This window comes from Phyllostomus discolor, chromosome 4, assembly GCF_004126475.2.
Source record: "Phyllostomus discolor isolate MPI-MPIP mPhyDis1 chromosome 4, mPhyDis1.pri.v3, whole genome shotgun sequence".
NCBI classification, from domain to species: domain Eukaryota; kingdom Metazoa; phylum Chordata; class Mammalia; order Chiroptera; family Phyllostomidae; genus Phyllostomus; species Phyllostomus discolor.
In genome coordinates, this window is record NC_040906.2 from 5,905,973 (window position 1) to 5,926,639 (window position 20,667).

Here is a 20,667-nt window from a genome sequence, read left to right on the forward strand (position 1 = left end):
TTTCCTGTTTGGTTGTTTCTTTCTACCTTCTGGTCCACTCTATTGTTTTGAGTCCCAGTTTACTTCCCATCACTATTGGTTTCCTGTGCATTTTTCTTCATTTCTCTTATTGTAGTCTGCATATGTTCATCTAATTTGCGACCAAAATCAACCAATTCTGTGAGCATCCTGATTACCAGTGTTTTGAACTGGGCATCTGGTAGGTTAGGTTTCTCTCGGTTGCTTAAAAGGATGAGTTCTGGGGCTTTGATTTGTTCTTCTGTTTGAGCCATCTTTTTTTTTTTTTTTTGGTCTGGTCACGCCTGTTACAGTAAGGGACGGAGCCTTAGGTGTTCACCAGGTCAGGGCACCCCAGTTGCTGGGTTGTGACATTGTATGTGGGGGCAGGGTTGAGAGGGAACAATGGTGGTTGCTCCATTCTCCGTGGGACCTCAGTCCCCTCTGCTGTTTCCCCCAAGCGAACTGGGCCCCTCTGGTGCCAATTCCTATGTGGGTGGGCTTGTGCATGCCATGGGACCCTCCAAGGACCTCCCCCGTGAGGATGGGTGTCTCTCCATGCGCCTCAATTCCCACAGATGTCCTCAGTCAGTGTCCTGAGGCTCTATTTCCCAGCGCTGTGATCCTGGGTTGCATGCCCTGCCTTGTTTTATTATCACCGCCTCACTGGGTCTGCTGGTTGCCGGTTGCCACGCCTGGGCTGGCGTCTGCCAGTTGCTGCCTGTGCACTCAGGGTCCACCCGCTGCGGTCCTGTGTACCCTGGATGCCTTACATGTTCCCAGATGTCTTACACGCTGGTCCCACTGCTCTCTGTTCTTGGTGTCGCGACTCAACCCGAGCCCAGCTGCTCGTCTCCGCCCCTCCTACCGGTCTGGATACATGGGTCTAATTCAACTTCTTGGTTGTCCAACTTCCATTCAGATCAATTTTCTGTCAGCTCTGGTTGTTATTCTGTTTTTAAATTGTTGTTGTCCCTATCTTGGTTGTGCGTGGAGGTACGGTGTGTCCACCTATGCCTCCATCTTGTCCGGAAGTTGGTATAAAGTCTCTTAAATAAGTGATTTATTGTGAGAATTCTCTGAGGAGGAGGAGGGTAAGTATCCCTTACTTTCCCCTTCATGGAGGGGAAAATGAAGCAAGGACATGCTCACAGCTGGACAATAGCTCTAGCTTGAGTCCCTGGGGACATGGGAACATAAATCACTGTGTATCATTGGTGTAACCTTGGGACTGGGAACAAAACCCCAGGTTAAAAAGATATAATGGTTAAATGAATCTGGCCTGAAGCAATATACTAGGGAGTGGTGGCATCTGCAGCCAATCCTAACAGAAGCAGGGGGATAAGAAATCTGCTTGATGGCAGGATTTTCAGAGTTCCAACAGCATCTACTGCACCAGTGAACTGTTCTAATTTGTCTCCTGAATAGCAAAGATTTCTTTGAAGTCCTTCATAAATTCTTCTTTTTTTAAGTATAAATGTATTTGCTGGAAAAAACACATAAAAATAATGGCACTTATTATCACTGTCATTAGACACCTTGCAATTGAAAATGATCAGAACTTTTAACCAGGTTAAGTTTACAAACACATACAGCTAAGAGAAACTTTTGTTTCCTAAGAGCTTGATTACTTCTTGTTGACTAGACAGAAATGGGAAATCATTACTACTCTTGAGGACTCTTACTCCTTAGGGTTTGAGTTGTTTCTTTTGGTGAGAGTTAGAAAAGTAACAATCAAATATCACAGATATTTGAGTACCATCAGTGATCTTCCTTTCATGTTGCCATTTCTATTCTCCTTTGGTCACCCCTGTTAACTATATGGTGATTCACATGCAAAGGACTTTGCAGGTTGAGATTTCTTAGAGGTCTGATTGAGTATATTTGGGGACAGATAAGAGGAACAATGTGGCTTTAGGATGCAGTCTCCTTTGTAGGTGTGGAGCAAGAAGGATGTGACTATTTTCAGTGGGCTCCTGTCCTCTTTACTAAAGCTCTCAAGGTCCTGGGTTCTGGGTGCAAGGCCACCTTCTGATTTGTTGTTTCCCTCCCAGGTGAGCTTAAATCTTTAGTGTAAAAAACCACTCACTTCCTGAACTGTTGCTTGTAACAGGCTCATCACAAAAAATGAGGGAAACTGAAAAATCCCGAGTCCCAGAAAATTAGAGCAGAGGGACTCATGGAAAGAAAATGCAACAAAAGCATGAGAACCACTTGCCTTGGGATCCCAAAAGAAATTCTCCATGGCCCACAAAAAATCTTCAACTTGAGGGTAGTTTCCTTTAATTAGTTTCTTCTTGATTATGTCCAACTTCCTAAGTTTCCATACACATCGAGAAGCCTTTCTCACCTGGTGAAAAACATCAATAGAAGAGTTACTGACATAATGCAATGTCTGTCTTCAGTGGTTTCCCATCTAATCCAGCAGAAATTCAAGGTGAAGATAAAGGCAGCTTGTGCTCTCCCTCCCAGAGGTTTCAGATCACAAACCCCATGAGAGCCCATGTCAGGGTCAGGTAACATCATGGCAGCCTGTATTGATGATTTTTTCATGTTACTTACATAATTTTCACGTGGAATACTTGGAAAAACATTATTTTCTAAATGGTAATAGACCTTGAAGAGGAGGAACTCACATTTCTGCAAAAGAAAGAGGCAGTGAATGACAAACAGCTTGGAGAGAATGAGCCCATAGGCATGTCCAGACACACACATATGACCACACCGGTCTTTTGGAAATTTCCCCAAACTGGTATTGCTCTTGGATACTAACAGGTAATGACTGTTTTTTTTTCCCTTGCAAATAGTTTCTGGTGAGTTTTCAGTGTGGCTGAGACATGATCAGAAGATGAGGAATCATTTGGCACCCTCCCCCTCATCCTGTGACTGTTTGACTTCTCATGTGTGAGCAGAAAGGAGAAGGCTTGGGGTCAAACCCAACTCACCGACTTCTCCTCAGGCCCCATCGGCTTCACCAGGATCTCAGATTTTCTGTAACGCTGCTGACATCCCGAAGAGTTTCCCATTCTGCAGAAGGTACAATTCCAGCTCTTCCTGAGATGTCAGATATAAGTGAGAAAAGACAAAGCCCAGAAACAGGCACCATCACTACAGCTGCCACTGTTCACCTTTCAGGTGAATGGCAGGTAGACACCCAGTGGGGAAGAAGGGTGCCCCTTCCCTCGTCTCCACTATTGTCATTGATGACTTTCCTCCCATAGAGGGTAGCTGCAGGGGGTGAGTGGGTGGAGGGTGGTGTCAGGGTAAGTGATAGGATCTCTTCTTCCCATCTAAACAGCTGGGAGCACAGGTGCCCTGACCACCAGGCATGAATGTCAGAGATGGGACTGTAACTTAACCCATAGGGACCTGAGACCTTCATCATCCATTTGGAAATGTGGGGAAATAAGGAAACCAGGTCATGTTTCTTTCCTTTTCTGAATAAGCATAGAATATAAACAATCAGCATTACCACTCTTGTGAACAGGAGTCTATGCTGGGAAAGTTCTGGAAAGGACAGTAGCAGTGTGTTGACAAAGGACACAACCACAGGCCTCAGCCTCCCAGAGGAGAGAGGAGAACATTAATTTCTCACTGCCAATGTCTTTCAATTGCTCCCAGGATCACACTGCTGGACTCTGTACCTCCAGCCCCACTCTGTCTCCATCAGGACACAAGGAGGAACCCCACAGGGGGAGCATGCATGGCAGGAGGATTGTTCTATAAAAGGAGACAGGGGGCTGCATCTCACAAACCTCTTAGTGTCCACAGGTGGGAGGTGACAGTCCCCATGAAAGAATCTGTAACAAGTACCACACCTGAAGAGCTTTCCTCCATCCTGGCAGATCACACATCTGTCTGAGTTTCCCTCCTAGAAGGTAAAACAATGTCCATATCCTCATGGGCCCCTGATGACCAGGGTTGTGGAAACCTGGGACTTGTGGCATTTGTGGGAACCTGCAGGGACTCTTACATGTTTCTCTGATCTGTGAAAGGACAGCATTGAGTAGTGGTTTCAGAAGAAGGATTCATGGCCTATAGTGAAGTTCAGGGGCAGGGCCTGTGTGACCAGACTGGAGAAGTTTTTCCTATAAAACCAGAGATCCTAACAGAAAGACAGGCAACAAAACAAGAGGATGATTTCATGGGAATCTGAATCATCTTATTACCTTGTAGAAAAATCAAGTTTCTGAAACAAAACGATAAATCCTTATGCCTACACTTCAATGCCTGAACTGAATCATGGAAAAGTGGTGTGTTGGGAAATTAATAAGATGGAATAAACTTCCTGTTTCCTTGGCTGTAGGCTCCCCCTGAGTTGAAGGGCCTGGTAGGGGTTTCTGCACTATGGATTCTGGGCCTGGAGGGCCTCTGGCCCTGTGACATTGCCTTTGGGTTGGAAAGACCATGGACCCAAATGACCATGTCTTGCTAGGGAAGATGGAGCTCTTTGATTCTGGAAGCCTGAGGAAGATGCCCCTTGACTGAGCATGGCATGTATGATACAGAGCCTCCATCTCTGAGTGTCCAGGGAGTGGGGCAAGTGCTTCGTGCTGTAAACAGAGTGGGGAGCTCTCTCCCCACACTTATGCACAGTCAACTGAAACTGGATTTCTTTCCAGTCTCAATATGTGTCCTTTGACCAGATTTAATTTCACTTGGAGAAGATAAAATTTGATAATATTTTCATCCAATTCTTGACTGTTATTCATTAAACCCAAATAAATTTGTACAGCAGATATGAAGATGCCCTGTGTTATGTATAAACATGTGTATTCATAACAAAAAGCTGGCTCGTGACAGCTTTTTGTTAATGAAGAAAACATGGTGTAAGCACTAATATTGAAGCTCTGTCTTAGGTGCTGCTGTGACATCAAGTAAAATTGAGATGGCCTTGAACAAGCTCTCTGTATATTCCCCTCCCCATTCTGCACCCCTGGATAAGGTCTCTCAGTCAACAATTCTCCTAGTCCAGGGACCACTACTGACCTTCCCCATCTTGGAATGTCAGTTTTCAGTTCTCTGTCAGCCATGGACTATTTCACACTGGCCAGCCACAACCTCCCATGGAATCCAGGCACCACCTCACCCTTCCCAGCCCCTGGTTGTCCACTCGGTTCCTGAGGGCAACCTTGGTGAGTGAGATCTGCTGGGCTGGCTCTGCTCTCCTTCCTCAGTCTGGGAGTAGATGTGTCTAATAACACCTGTCAGTCCATCTGTCTAGTGACAGATGCCATTACTTGCAACCACAAAACAGTAGTGGGCATCTTTTCCTCATGAATAAAGTGAAGAAGAAGTGATTAGAACAGAAAACCACTTAAAAATGAAAATTAGCATTTAAATGTGAATGAGGAAATATCAGGAACTATATCAGCCACTGGTTGCTTTCCTGGTTCTGCCTGTTGAGAGAATCAAGATGTTTGAGAACCACTTGAGGGTTGTTCTATTTCAGAGAGAAACATCCTGTCTATCTTATGGTTTATTAGAGAAATTCCTCCCCTCCTGTGACCATCTGAAGTGACAAAAATGAGATTGGCTTGGGGACTCCCCCACCCCCACATCGATGAGTGCTGGGTAGGAGGGAAGTGGGTCACTGAGGAGCAGGAGGAGGCAGGGATGACAACATCCACCTTTCTCTACTGTGACCCCTTCTGCTTTCTCCAAACATGTGTGGTCTGTGCCATCTCTCTCCTGGAGTTACTCCCTCAGACTCACTGATGTATCTATCACTTTACCTTCAGTCCTTTTCCTCCAACATTTAGGCAGAATCCTTCAGGTTTCCATCTTGGCCAAATCACTTTCAAAGCTGCAGTTCCATTGCTATGTCTCCAGGTTCCCAATGTCCAGCCTGTCTCCTGCCTTTGCACACATCCCTGTGCTCACACAACACCTTCTCCCAGGCCCTAAATCATACCCTAAAGTCATCCAGTCAAAACTGAATGTATTCTCCTGTCCTCACACCCACTATATGTTCTTTCTAGGTGTTTCCATTTCATAAAACATACACCTTCCACGGCAAACTTGAGAATCCAACCTGGGTCTATATTCTTGCTCATACCCCAAATCCAATCTATCCCCACTTCTTCTCACAGTAAAACTTAAGCTTGTTTGTTAAATCCATTGTTCCTGTAGGGTCCACTGCATACAGGGATATGGAGACCCTGATGAATGGTTCCAATTTAATACATAAAAAGTGGTCTGTTTCCCAAAGTCTGTAGTACATTTCTAATAACAACACACAAAGATCAGAAACACCATTCTTGAAGCCAGTGGGGAGAATAATTTGTAACACAGCTATGCTATTTCTCTTAATGTTGAAAGTAATAAAGGATGAAAAGTCACTAAGAATTATTTTGAATCTTGTTCTGGGATTTTGGTGCAAATCTTACCAGAATCAGAAGACAGGCCATTTCTTTTATATCCATATATGAGAAAATACAAGTGCTATGGGACATCTTACCAGGAGTTCCCATTCAGTGTTCTGGGAGAATCCTGAATCACATGTCCAAAGGGAACTGAGACTGCTCCAGGATGGAGGCCTGGTAACAGTTTCTTTCTCCTCACTCTGGGGACTGACAGATTACCAGCATCACTCTCCAGAAGGTGGCTACTCTTTTCCCAGAAGAACAAGGAAATAATAAAGTAAATAGTGCATAAAAATCTTGCATCCATATATTTTAAACAAGACAGGCTCTTATTTCTTTGGCTCTTTGTTTGTTAGTGCAGCTGCACATTTGAATGGTCTGAGGAGAGCATATAAAGTAATAATGTCCTGGTTCCAGTGTCAGAGATTCTGACCAATTGTTCTGAGAGGGGCATAAGCATTGGCATTCTCCGTAAATCGTAGAATGAGTAACTTGTATATCAAAATTACCTGGAGACTGTTTAACCATTCTAATGTTCAAGTCATAATTCAGGGTGGTTAAATAAAAATTTTGTGTAGAGTGGCATTAAAGCAATGTTATTTTCCAAGGGTCTTCAGGTGTTTCCAGTACAGCCAAAATTCAGATTTAGCTTGAGCCAGTGCAGTGCAGTTATTAATACATGAGGGTCCTATGATTCATTGTTGATATGCCTGTAATATCTATTCTAGCAAAGATTATTATTAACAGGAGTGAGAGTACTCTTGCTGGAACAGTTGCCTTCTCTTCCTCATGGACTCTTGGCTACTGGTAGTATGACAGGACCCTGTGGATCTTCATTATCAATCAAGGTCTTAAGAATCATGCATGTGTCCCAAAGAAGAAGTCCAGCATCTCCAGCAGCTCTTCTAAGCCACCACACTAATGATAAAATGAATCCTAGGTCCTCTGTACTCCAATTCTTCTTCCAGAAGGTCAGCACCCTCTCCATTCATCTAAATCTCAAGATGGCACCTGGCTGACTTTTCACAGGAAACTGACCACTGTGTACTATACTTGCAGTGCTTTTGTACCTTCAGTGGAATGACTTGGCCTCCTTCCTTTCGGGCAGCCTCAGCTTTTATCTCCACTCAGGGCAGAGAGGACATAGACTAGTATGATCCACTGGCAAGTGACCTGAGAATTGTCATGTCATTGCCTGCCTCTCAGGACCCCTAGAATCCCTGCTTCCCAATAGTTATTCTTCCATGGTAGACAATGAAGTTGGAACAATCCTTTTAGGTCTGGGATATTATGTCAACCTTCTTTATGGACATTGAGCATTTCTATGCACTTGATAATTGTATGTTTAATGAGTAAATAAATGAATATTGTTCACTTTGGAAAAGAGATTTAGTAAATTTTAGCATATAATAAATGATTGTTCTGGCCGAGTACTTCAGATTATATGACAATACACAGCAGCTGTCACCAGAAAGTATAAGTGGCCCTCATCAGGAGACAGGAAGCTGTCATGTGGTATCAAGATTGACAGTGAAGTTCCCCTGGAACCTGGGGCTCCATCAACAAGTTTTGGAAGATACAGAGGATCCACCAAGCTATCCTGAAATCTGCCACTGTGAGTCACTTTGGTTCTTGATCAAAAGATACAAAATATACGGAAAATTGAACCTGGTTGATGCGAAGTGCTACACCCATGTATAAGGATAGAACCTGGGGGTTGGAAGTTGCTAGCTCCTTCAGGTTATCCAGATAAGGTAACTCTGCACCCATGGAGAATGGTAGAGACTTTAAAGTAGTCACTAACAAGATCCAACAATAATTTCTCTTTACTAAACCCTGTAGGTGAAATGTCCCAATGTCTGGGTGTTTAAAAGACCCAGAACATCAGGTAATGTAAAGGCCTGGACCTCACATTCCCAGTGTTAGATGAATTCCCAGTGACCAGCTCTGTGAATGTCCTGGGTGGCCATTTCTACCTGCAGTGTTTGAGAATGGCACCTCGCACCTTCCCCTCCTTCTCAAGTTCTCATTCATACTCGAATTTCAAAAAACTACCACTTTGTCCTGAATCTATGCTGTACATTATATATGTGTTTATTGCCTCCACAGCCTTCATCCACAGAGGGAAAAACCACTTTCACAGATAGAAAGGAGGCCTGCACAGACCTTGAGGTGGAGCCAAAGAGGGTATCAAAGTAAACAATTTTCCAGGTCAGCCCCTCGTGTAGGCTACATCCTTCTCCCAAGAGATCTCTCCCCAAAATTTTCCCCATGAATATTTTTCCAATAATTTCTGCTTCAGAAATAATTCTGTACATCTGTGTGTATATTTTATTGAAGGATGGAAGAGGATGTAAAAAATCAGAAGAGAAATATGCTCTTAGTTTCCTCTCTCATGAAGTAGTATATGGTTTCGTATCTCTCCCAAGATAGACTGTCTACTAGATGGGTTCATCTGGATAATGGGGAGCAAACTTTACCCTATCAGATTTCATTAGAGTTAGAAAATAGTAAGGTTTACAAAAACAAACAAACAAACCCAAAAACCTGGGATTGAGTTGAAGATAATTCTGTTGTCTTATTAAGAAATGTTTTTATGTATTTCCTAATTATGTTTGCTTTTATAACTTTGATAACTTTACAACATCTGCATCTATAGCTTAAACTCAGCTATGAGATCTATTTTGATGGCTCCTTATCAGCCCCATTTGAAGTGGTTTACTGCTCACAGATAACCCAGCATACAACCTAAGGTTCAATGGAGCAACTCTGAACCCATGCAAAATAAAGAAATACATACACACATACATACATAGGCACATACATACATACATACATACATAAAGGCACAGGAGAGAAGAACAATGTTAATTAAATAACTGAGAAACCATAAAAATGATGCATTACATATACCAGCTATATAATAAGAACATGTAGAAAGTAATAATCACCTTTTTTCTCTTGCAAAATGTTCTTGGAGGAGGAAGTAGAAGTCGAAGCTGAAAGATAAAAAGATCCAAGTTTAGCCTGTGTTTGATTCTGTGGGTCTGACATTACAACCTCCTCATAAATATTTCTACTCAAATTTCCCACTGTCAGCTCAAAGCAAGGTGTCTAAAGGAGAAATCATCTCTCTCCTCATCTGTTCTCCTAGATTCATCAATGGAACCCAGGTATTCATCTTTAGAAATATTTTCCTTGCTCTTGTGTTTTTTTCCTAAGTTTTCAGAGATTTTTCTTCACAAGTCCTTTGACATCTCTCACCCCCTCACCATTCCCACCAGTGCCACTCACACCTGCCTCTTCGCACCAGGCCTATTCAACCAACACACATGTCCCACTTCTACAGTATGTCAGACATCTGGACAATGCTGGGCAGACAAAGAAGGGCACACTCTGGAGGGCTCTAGAGAGATGAAAGGAATGCATGGAAGGATAAGAATAAAACATTGTGAGAAGGGCCTTAATAGTGGGTTCAGGGGGCCTAGGAAAGGGATGACCAGGGCAGGTCATTCAGGGAATATTTTCAGAAGACTGACAACTAAGCTGAACGTTAAAGGGTGAGTGTAAGTTTCTAGGGCTGAAAGACAGTGAAGTCATTTAAAATCCCCACATAGTCTGAGATACTGTTTTAATATGTCATTTCACAACTCAGGAGACTCCCTGGTTCTGCACTGTATATGTTATCAGTTTAAACTCCTTAGCCTGACATTAAATCCTTCTGCAAATATCCCAAATCAATGGATTGTTCAGTTTCACACACAGTCCATCTACCTCAACCTATGGAGTCACGTTTATTCATGGTTCTGGTTTTTACACAATTTTTCTCTTGAGTGTCTTTTGCTACTTGTTTGACTGTAGACAGTCTTCTTTCTTTCAGTACCTAAAGTTGTCTGCCAGCACCTGGGTCAGAGTGACCTTTCCTTCCTCCAAGCTCCTACATCCACCTAGGCAGAGCCCCTTTGAGAAACTGATGTGCTACCTTGTACTGAGGTATGAGTGTAGGGAGCTTTCCCCTGGGGAAAGTTTAAAGCCAGGGGTCTTTGGGCTCTAGCCATAACTCAGCATACATTGGGCGAGCAAATAGTGACCACACCCTTAACCACAACAAGGAAAGTCACACCTCCTGCCCCCTGTCACTGAAATACCTCCATCAGCTGTTTTAGGGTTTTTCCATCGCAGGTCAGGCTGGTCTTCCAGTTACTTGCTTTTTCGTAGCCTCCTCTGACTTCAAATTCCCTGGGGGTGAACCAGTTTCCATCTTCAGTTCTTATGCACTTCCTTGTGGCTCCTGTAAGACCAGGGTAGGTTGATGCTGACCCCTCTTTGTCCTCAGAGCTCAGAGGTTGGCCTCCCACCACTTTGGATCTGAAGCCACTCAATCTGGGTTCAAGATCAAAAGCAGGAGAGTCTGACCTCCCCTTTCATGCTTCAGAACCCCCAAACCTAACCTGTAAGTTCCCTCCAAGGAGACTTGCTCCTTTGAATTAAAATCTCAAGCGGGGGCCCTGTTGCTCACAGTAGCTTAAGGCAACATCCCTGTTACAACAATTTTCTTTGAGTTTACCATCATCATTGAGCAGATACTTTCTTTCCTTGAAATTTTGGGTAGTTGATTTTAAAGTAATTATGAAATATTAATCAGAGAAAATTTAACTTTTTTTTAAAAAAAGATTTTATTTATTTATTTCTAGAGAGGAAAGGGAGGAAGAAAGAGAGAGAGAGAGAGAGAGAAACATCAATGTGCGGTTGCTGGGGGTCATGGCCTGCAACCCAGACATGTACCCTGACTGGGAATCGAACCTGCGACACCTTGGTTTGCAGCCCGAGCTCAATCCACTGAGCTATGCCAGCCAGGTTCAGAAAATTTAACTTATATGTGAAAGATAGTTATATACTTAACAACATTATCATTAGATAAAAGGAAATCAAATCCACAATGAGATACTACGTTATAAGCACTAAGATAGTCATAATGAAAAAGACAGAAAAAAACAAGTGTTGGTGAGAATGCAGAGAAATTGGAGCCCTCAGATTTTAGTGATGGGAATATTAACTGGTACAGTGCTGTAGAAAATAGTTTGTTTTTTTTTTTTCTCTCAAATGCAAGAAGAGGGAAGACTCTCAAGCTTTTTTTTATGAAGCCAGTATTATCCTAATTCCAAAACCAGATAAAGACACAACAATGAAAGAAAACTACAGGCTGCTGGTGAACACAGATGCTAAAATCCTCAACAAAATATTGGCACATCAGATGCAGCAATACATTACAAAGATCATACACCGTGATCAAATGGGATTCATCCAATGGATACAATGATGGTACAATATACACACATCAATAAATGTAATGTATCACTTAAACAATATGAAAGAGACATGATTACATTGCAGATATTTGAAAAGCATTTGATAAACTACAACATCTATTTATGATGTTGTAGTTTATGATGTTAAAAATACTCAGCAAAGTAGGAATAGTGGGAGCATACTTGAACATAATAAAGGCCAAATATGAAAACCTATAGTCAACATCATACTCAATGGGCAAAAACTAAAACCTTTCCCCTTAAGATTAGGCACCAGACATGGGTATCTGCTTTCAACACTTCTATTCAATATAGTATTGGAAGTTCTACCCACAGCTATTAGACAAGACAAAGAAATAAAAGGCATCTAAATTAGAAAGGAAGAAGCAAAACTGTCACTGTTTGCAGATGATATGAGAGTGTATACAGAAACCCTATAGAATCCGCCAAAAAATCACTTAACCTATTAAATGAATTTGGCAAAATGGCAGGATACAAAGTCAACATTCATAAATCAAAGGTATTTTTGTACACCAACAGTGAAATATCAGAAACACAAATTAGAAAAATCGCATTTATGATAGGAACAAGAAAATAGAATACATAAGAATAAACTTAACCAAAGAGACAAAAGTTCTGTATTCAGAAAACTGCAGAACGCTGAAAAAAAAATTAAGGAAGACACAAATGAATGGAAGCATATACCGTGTTCATGGATTGCAAGAATTAATATCATTAAATTGTCTATACTACCTAAATCAATCTATAGATTCAGTGCAAATCGCTATCAAAATACCAGTGACATATTTCACAGATATAGGAGAAATATTTCAAAAATGTATATGGAACTGAAAATGACCCTATATAGACTCAGCAATTTTGAGCAAGAAGAACAAAAAAGGAGGGATCAGAATACATAATATCAAACTATCTTACAAGGCCACTGTAATCAATACAGTCTGGTACTAGTATAAGAAAAGACACATAGATCATTGGAACAGAATAGAGAGCCCAGAAATAAAGCCATGTCTCTATGGTAAGTTAATATTTGACAAAGGGGGTGGGAACAGAAAACGGAGTGAAAACAGCCTCTTCAATAAATGGTGTTGGGAGATCTGGACAAATATGTGCAAAAAAAAAAAAAAAAAAGAAACTGGACTACTAACTTATCCCATACACCAAAATAAACTCAAGATAAGATAGATAAAAGAATTAAATATGAATCATGATACCATAAGAGTCCTAGAGGAAAACACAGGCAGGACAATGTCAGATATACCATGCAGCAATATTTTCACTGATATATCCTCTAAGGCAAAGGATATAGGGGAAAGAATAAACAAATGAGACTACATCAAACTAAAGCTTCTGCACCACTAAAAAAAAAGTCGACAAAGTGGAAAGGGAACCAACCATATGAAAAAACATATTTGCTAATGATACCTCAGACAAGGGTTTGATCTGCAAAATATATAAAGAACTGACATGATTGCACACCAGGAAGACAAATAATGCAATTAAAAAATGGGCAAAGGACCTGAACTTCTCCAAGGAGGACATACAGAGGGCCCAGAGACATATGAAAGGATGCTCAGCATCACTAGTTATCATAGAGATGCAAACTAAAACCACAATGAGATACCATTTCACACTAGTCAGAATGTCCATCATAAACAAATCAACAAACAAGTGCTGGTGAGGTTGTGGAGAAAAGGGAACCCAGGCACCACACTGTTGGGGGGAATGCAGATTAGTGCACTACTGTGTAAAACAGTATGGAATTTCCTAAAAAAAACTGAAGATAGAACTGCCTCTCCATCCAGTGATCCTGCTGCTGTGACTATACCCTAGGAATCCTGAAACACTAATGAAAAAGAACCTATACACTCCAATGTTCATAGCAATGTTATTTATAATAGCCAAGTACTGGAAACAGTCTAACTGCCCATCAGTAAATGAGTGGATCAAAAAAGGTGGTACATTTACACAATGAAATATTATGCAACAGCAGAAAGAAAGAAGAAACTCCTGCCCTTTGCAACAGCATGGATGGAACTGGAGAGCATTACATTAAGTAAAATAAGCCAGGTGGTGAAAGACAAATACCATATGATCTCACCTATATGTAGACCCTAATCAACAAAAGTAGGAAATGAGCAAAATAGAACCAAAGACTTGGAAATAAGGAATAAACTGACAGTGATAAGTGGGGTGGGGGAGGCAGATGATGGGGAAAAAAGAGGAATGGACAAGCAAAGGAACATGAACAGAAGATCCATGGATACAGAGAATGGGAGGGAATTAACTGTGGGTATGGGGGGCATGGGGTAAGGGAAAGAAATGGGGAAAAAGGCAGGACAACTATAACTAAACAACCTTAAATTAAAAAAAAATCTTTCCTAATGGTGTGGCTCAGTGGTAGAGTACTGGCCTGCAAATCAAAAGGTTGCCAGTTCAATACCTAGTCAAGGCATATGCCTGGATTTCAGGCCAGATCCCCAGTAGGGGGCGTACAAGAGGCAACCACACATTGATGTTTCTCTCCCTCCCTTTCTCCCTCCTTTTTCTTCTCTCTAAAAATAAACAAATAAAATCTTAAACACACAAACACACATATATAATCTTGAACACACATATATAATTTTTCTAAATAATAAAAAATATAGTTTGTTTTTTCCTCAATAAATTAAACATAGAATTACAGATAATCATGCAATTCCACTCCAGTGTGTATATCAAAAAGAATTTTAAAAACATGTCCACGAAAACTTTACACAAAACAGTATTATCCATGAGAAACACAAACTGAAAGATAAATGCAATATTATATATGCATACCATGGCTTAATATATTATAAGACAATAAAATGAATGAAGTAAAATACATGGTACTATATGTATGAACCTTGAAAACATCATGTTGAGTGAAGGAACCGGTCACAGAAAGGCAGGTATTATATGAATTGATTGATTTAAAATGCTTAAATAAACCCATTTATAAATCAGAAAGTAAATTAGTGGTTGCATTGGATGGGTGATGGCCTAGGGTAAAAATGTGCTTTAACAGCTAAGAGACATCCGGTTTTCTTTAGTGGAGGTCAGAGTGTTCTAAAATTAGATTGTGATGATAGTTTTATAATCTTGTGAATGAACAAAACAAACAAACAAAAAACTCAACATCGAACTCTACACTCTAAATAGTGAATTGTATATTTGAGTTATATCTCAGTGAAGCTGTTCAAAAAATACTTAAGATGAAAACATTTATTTATATTAGTGTTCTTATAGCTGTATTAAAATAATCTGATATGAAGTTCATCATATAGATAATAATTAAAAAGGTTTTTAATGTTAAAATAAAAAAAACACTTTATATTCATATGTAAATGCACTCTCAAAGTACAGGAGGAGGCCAGACTTGTAATTATTATCCATTTCTTAGATGGGAAGTTTCAGGCTCATGAAGGTCCCAGTCTTCACACTGTCACTCTCAGCAGAGCTGAGGCTGGGATCAGGTTTTCTGACTCTAAACTCTGTGATCTCACTACATCTAACAGCCTGTTCTAATAGTGATTACCCAGATGGGATACAGGATGTAAAAAACATGGAGGCTGAGGGCCTCTACCCTGTTATATTTGATTCAAAGTAAAGAAAAGTACAGTATTTTTCACCCATAGACTGACAATCCTGCACTTCTCTTTGGTTCTCCTGACATCCTCATGGGCACTTCCATGAGGGGGGAGTACTGCATAGGTTCCACTGCTTAAAGTGTAAAAATATTATCTTAGGGATCCTTCCTTCTTCTTTCAAGCCACAGTGGGGCCTCAGTTCCTTGAATGACAGGAAATTCATATGGGTAATTCCATTACTTCATGTAGTTCCTTCACAGAGGGGTTGCAAATTAAAGTAAACCTTGAAACCTACCTCGTTCCAATTTCCTTCTAATTAACAGCCCCTTCATCTCCCCACAGGCCACACGAAGTATTTGAGCACGAAAATTCACACACACACCTGGCTGCTGTGTTGCCTCTGAAAGAGAAAATTTTTCATTTTGTCTCATTTCACAATTGCACAAGGACAACTACCCCGCCATGCTCAAGTCATTTCTGTAAAGCCATAAAGTTGGAAAACTTTATTCCACAAATCTCCAGAGTTTCAGAGCCATTCTTTCAGTGACATTGTTGATACATACCCACAGAAAGTCTACCTTCATTACACCTCTCAAACCCTGCACAATCAGAATGCTTTAACAGAGACACCAGGCGTCAGCACAACTGTCTTAGCTCCCCATGTAGTCAGCCCCCTGATTCTTATGGGGCAGTGACTCATGCATCTGCTATCCTGGTAAAGGAAGCTCTGCAGCTGTGCTTTTTCCTGAACTAAGGTCACTGGAGGCAAAGTCCAAGACTGTACCTTCCTCTTCCTGTGTGAGCTCTGACTCAGGAGCAGAGAAGACAAACATGGGGTGACCTAGTGGAGATGGTGTCTGATTCCTGTTTGTGTTCACTGCTTTGCCTCATTTCTCCCCCACATTAGCCTTCTCCAGAGCTGAATGGGGAGCCCACAAAGCTGTAGCCAATCTGAAAATTGCATGGCTGGCCAGACCAATTGTAGTCTGATAATGGTGTGCCCTTTCTCAAAAGATATACCCAGTGCTCTGATCATCTAAGTCTATGACCTCATCTCCTCCTGTCCACACACTTCCCTGTTACGGCTCTTTGGACATTGAGTACAGCTGTCCCAAAGGAATGCAGAAATAAGAAATCAGCTCCTTCCTGCATTGTGATCAGGACAAAGTGGGAGGCAGATTAATGGTGTTACAGAGACCAATTCTGAAAATTCTGGATTTTGTTTTGATCCTTGCTGGTAATGCCTCATCCTTTCCACAAACAATGCAGAAGGCACAGTCATTGGAGTACCCAGATGATTCAGATTTAATTTCGGTGATTTTTAAAGGAAATGCCTTCACCTTTTTTGTGTCTGACCCTTCTGGGTGAAATATCTGAGTGAGTAATAGTATACACAGGTTTTGTAACAATGAAAGAATAACAAAGATCCAGGAACCTGAGGAGGAAACATCTAGGAAGTAGGGGAGGTAGGGAGACCTTAATGATATCTGTCATTCAGAGCTCCCTGAGTCCTCCTTAGAGAATGAAATGACCTGGTCCAGGCCTTTCACCACAGGGATGCTGAGTCTGCCACTCAGCATCTGATCCAAGGAAACAGGGGCTGGTGTCAGCATCTGAAATCCCATGCAGAATGTCTCTGGACAATGTCCCCACACAGATTCTTAGTCATTCAGTGGAGGGTTGGGAAAAGAACAAATGTGACCCGGCTGGTGTCATGAACATAGGAGGCAGATTGGATAGACTGTCCTCAGGCAGCGACCTTCCCTCCATCCTGCCACATCAAAGACTAGAAACAATGAACAGAAGCAAAAACTCATCAAGACCTATAGCTGGCCAGTGGCCCAGACTGGAGGACATGCTGTCCCCCCACCTCCCAACTGATGTATATACACATCCTCACAGACCTCGAGAGTGGTGAATACTTCCCTTTCAGGGCCCTGTGTTCATTTGTCTCTCTCATACAAACGTGGTGACTTGCACCATAGGAGTGATCACAGGATCCTAAAGCAATTGTGGTAGAAGGAATTTGGTAAATGTTGCAAGACACAAGTGAATAGATTGGGTCTCAGCCCCTCTTGGTGATATTAATCAGAGTGGCTGGTGGAGTGGTGTCCTCCTGGGGACACTGCCAGACTCTGCTGGATGGGGTGAACCTGTTGGGAGGTCATTTTCTGTGTCATTTCCATGTGCCTCATGGTATCTTTTCAAGGAATTTTGATTAAGAAACAGTGTTGCAAGCTAAAGTTAGTGTTGTTACCTGATCAATATAAAATAGAGAACACCTCACCCCTGAAATATTTTGGGATAGTCGATTGTCCCTCCTCTCCCCAGGGGAGAGCTCCTTATGTTCCAGGGTGATGGTCATGTTCTGTATCTTCATAAAGATTGGATTTTACAAGAGAATACATTAGGCATAACTCTTAATATTTGTGTATTTCATTATAAATTTCATGTCAAGAGATGAAGAAAAACACTGCAAACTATTGCAGTCTAGTTGATACTATGCATGCTGAAGGGATTGGAGAGAAATGTACTGATGCCTGTAGATGGAAATGTTTCAAACCTGAGGATCATTAGTGGATGGATAGGGAAATGGATAGATGTACAGAAATGTGATAAAGCAAGAACAGTGAGTGTTAATTTTGCATTGATAGGAAACTATTTTGATGTTTATGGTAAAATATTTCAGGTTTTTAGTAGCCTTAACATTTTCATACTTTGATAGTTGAAAAATAATGTTTTGGCAAGAAAAGAAGCTATTAACCAAAAGATGACAGGTAAAAATCCAAAAAAGCATTCATCAGCCACACAATAGATTCTAAAAGACCAGTCAGTAATCATATTGGCATACTGAGGACAAATTTTTGTTCAAAAATTCTTTCAAATTGAAGGCAAATTTGCACATACAGCACTGGCAGGTTTGCCACATAGACAACCCATTAATATAACCAGGTATTAATTCCACTAGACACAAAGTAAAACCAAAGGAATGAAATAATGGTAAGTGTATATAATAATGAAAATATCATTTAAATAAATATTGACGCCAAAAGATAATAGTTTCAAAATTTAAAATTAAAAGAAAATAACAAAGTGTTAAATAACAATAGCTTAATGATGGAAATGGGATGTTCAATTTGAGAGAATTCATGCTGAGATCCTTGGCATCTTTTGAGATTAGGGCATAGTTAAAAAGATTACAGAAATTTTATCTCTATTTTCCAAAGCAGCAGAGAAAAAAGGTGGAATATGGAACTGTACCTCTCAATCAATCAGTATGCAGGAAAAAGACATAAAAACATACAAATGGAATGGATAGCAAGAAAATACAATACAAAAGTCCACACATAATAGGAATCATAATAAAAACAATAAATAAACTTAACTATTAAAAGATTATAATTATCAGAGAAGATTACAAAACACTAAGTGTCATTATAAAAAACATTAACTGTAGAGGAAGACTTAATAAAAGTGAACATAAAACATAAAACAAATCTAATAATATTAGCACCCTGAATAAAGATTTCAAAGCAAAAAGCATTAAAAGGCATAAAGAGAAACACTGTAGTTTTAAAAGAAAAAAATTATCTAAGTTGTGACAGTCAGGAATAGCCTCAAAGTATTTCAGGTAAAAATACAGAACAAGAAGGAATTTTCAAATACACAATCAAGTAGGAGAATTTAATACATCTCTATATGACCTGATGGAACATGTACAACCTAATTTACTGTGGATCCAGGAGGTTTAAACAACAAAGCTTTGCTTCACGAAGAGAATGTTTATGGGAAAATCCAGATACCCCAAATAGTTCAAATGCACATTATTTTAAAGAGACATAAAACATTTATAAATATTGATCATGAATTAGATTCCAAGGGACTTTCCTCAGATTTTAAAGAATTAATGAAGTCAATTTTTTATATCGTGTTCCAGATATCCATTTTTAATTCTCAATGTACTAACAGAATATTTGCATTTATCTGAAGTAAAGAATACACTAGAAGGAATCAACATCAGGTTAGATAACACAGAGGATTGAGCCAACGATTTAGAGGACAAAAATAACAGGAAGCACCCAAACAGAGTATCAAAAAAGAATTAAATTAAATGAGCAAAGTTTACGAAACTTCTGGAACACATCAAGTGTAACAACATCTGCATCATAAGGGCATCAGAAAGAGAAGAGAGTGAGCAAGGGGTAGAGAACCTGTTTGAAGAAATAATGGCTGAAAACTTCTCCAGTCCAGTGAAGGAAAAAGTCACACAAGTTCAGGAAGCACAGAGAGTACCAACCAAGATGAACCCCCCAAAAAACCCACACCAAGACACATTATAATTAAAATGTCAACAGTTAAAGACAAAGAGAAAACCTTAGAGGCAGCAAGAGTGTTAGTTTTAATGAACTACAAGGGAGTTCCCAAAAGGCTGTCAGTTGATTTCTCAACAGAAACACTTTAGGCCAGAAGGGATTGGCATGAAGTATACAAAATGATGAAAAGCAAGTACCTGCAACCAAGACTACTCTATCCAGCAAGGCTATTATGTAAAATTAAAGGCAAAATAAAGAGCTTCCCACACAAAAAAAGGTTAAGGAATTCATTACCAACAAATAATAATTGCAAAAAATGTTATAGGGCCAGCTATAAGAAGAAGAAATAGAGACATAAGTATTTGAAGAAATGGAAATATATAAGTACCTATCATTAATAACCATAAAAGTAAATGGGTTAAATGCTCAATCAAAGGACATAGGGTAGCTGAATGAATAAGAAAACATCATGTAGACAGTGTATATACATATACAAGAGGCCCACCTCGGAACAAAAGATTCACATGGGCTGAAGTGAAGGGATGGAGAAAAAATATTCCACATAAATGGAAACAAATAATCAAACAAAAAATCTAGGGTAGCATTACTATATCTAACAAAATAAACTTCAAAACAAAGGCCATAACAAGAGTCAGGAAAGATGACTTCATAATATTAAAGAATTTGAGTCAACAAGAGGAAATAACCATTGTAAACATACATGCACCCAATATAGAAGCACCTAAATATATAAAGAAAATCTTGGTGGACATTCAGGAGAGATTGGTAGCAACACACTCACTGTAGGGGATTTTAACACCCCACTGCACCAATGGATAGATCTTCCAGACAAAAAGTTCAACAAGGAACAGTGGCCTTAAATGACACACTGGATCTCATGGATTTAATTTATATTTGCAGAACATTTCATCCCAAAGCAGCAGAATATATGTTCTTCTCAAGTGCCCGTGGAACATTCTCAGAAATAGACTACATGTCAGGGAACAAAATAAGCATCCAAGAAAATTGAAATCATATCAAGCATCTTCTCTAA

At 40.2% G+C, this 20,667-nt stretch overlaps 1 protein-coding gene across 1 annotated transcript in view; it reads right to left on the bottom strand.

Moving 5' to 3' along the window:
• Positions 1-1,043: 1,043 nt before the first annotated feature.
• Positions 1,044-20,667, bottom strand: part of LOC114495407 (nuclear body protein SP140-like) — a 38,688-nt gene continuing 19,064 nt past the window's right edge. Inside the window, exons 11-18 of the mRNA XM_036025013.1 lie at positions 15,596-15,700; positions 10,511-10,653; positions 9,314-9,361; positions 3,753-3,868; positions 2,943-3,051; positions 2,560-2,637; positions 2,216-2,347; positions 1,044-1,483 (exon numbers count right to left, since the gene is read on the bottom strand). Of these exons, the coding sequence (XP_035880906.1) occupies positions 1,406-1,483; positions 2,216-2,347; positions 2,560-2,637; positions 2,943-3,051; positions 3,753-3,868; positions 9,314-9,361; positions 10,511-10,653; positions 15,596-15,700 (809 nt within the window). The 3' untranslated portion in view covers positions 1,044-1,405. The remainder of the gene's footprint in view (positions 1,484-2,215; positions 2,348-2,559; positions 2,638-2,942; positions 3,052-3,752; positions 3,869-9,313; positions 9,362-10,510; positions 10,654-15,595; positions 15,701-20,667) is intronic.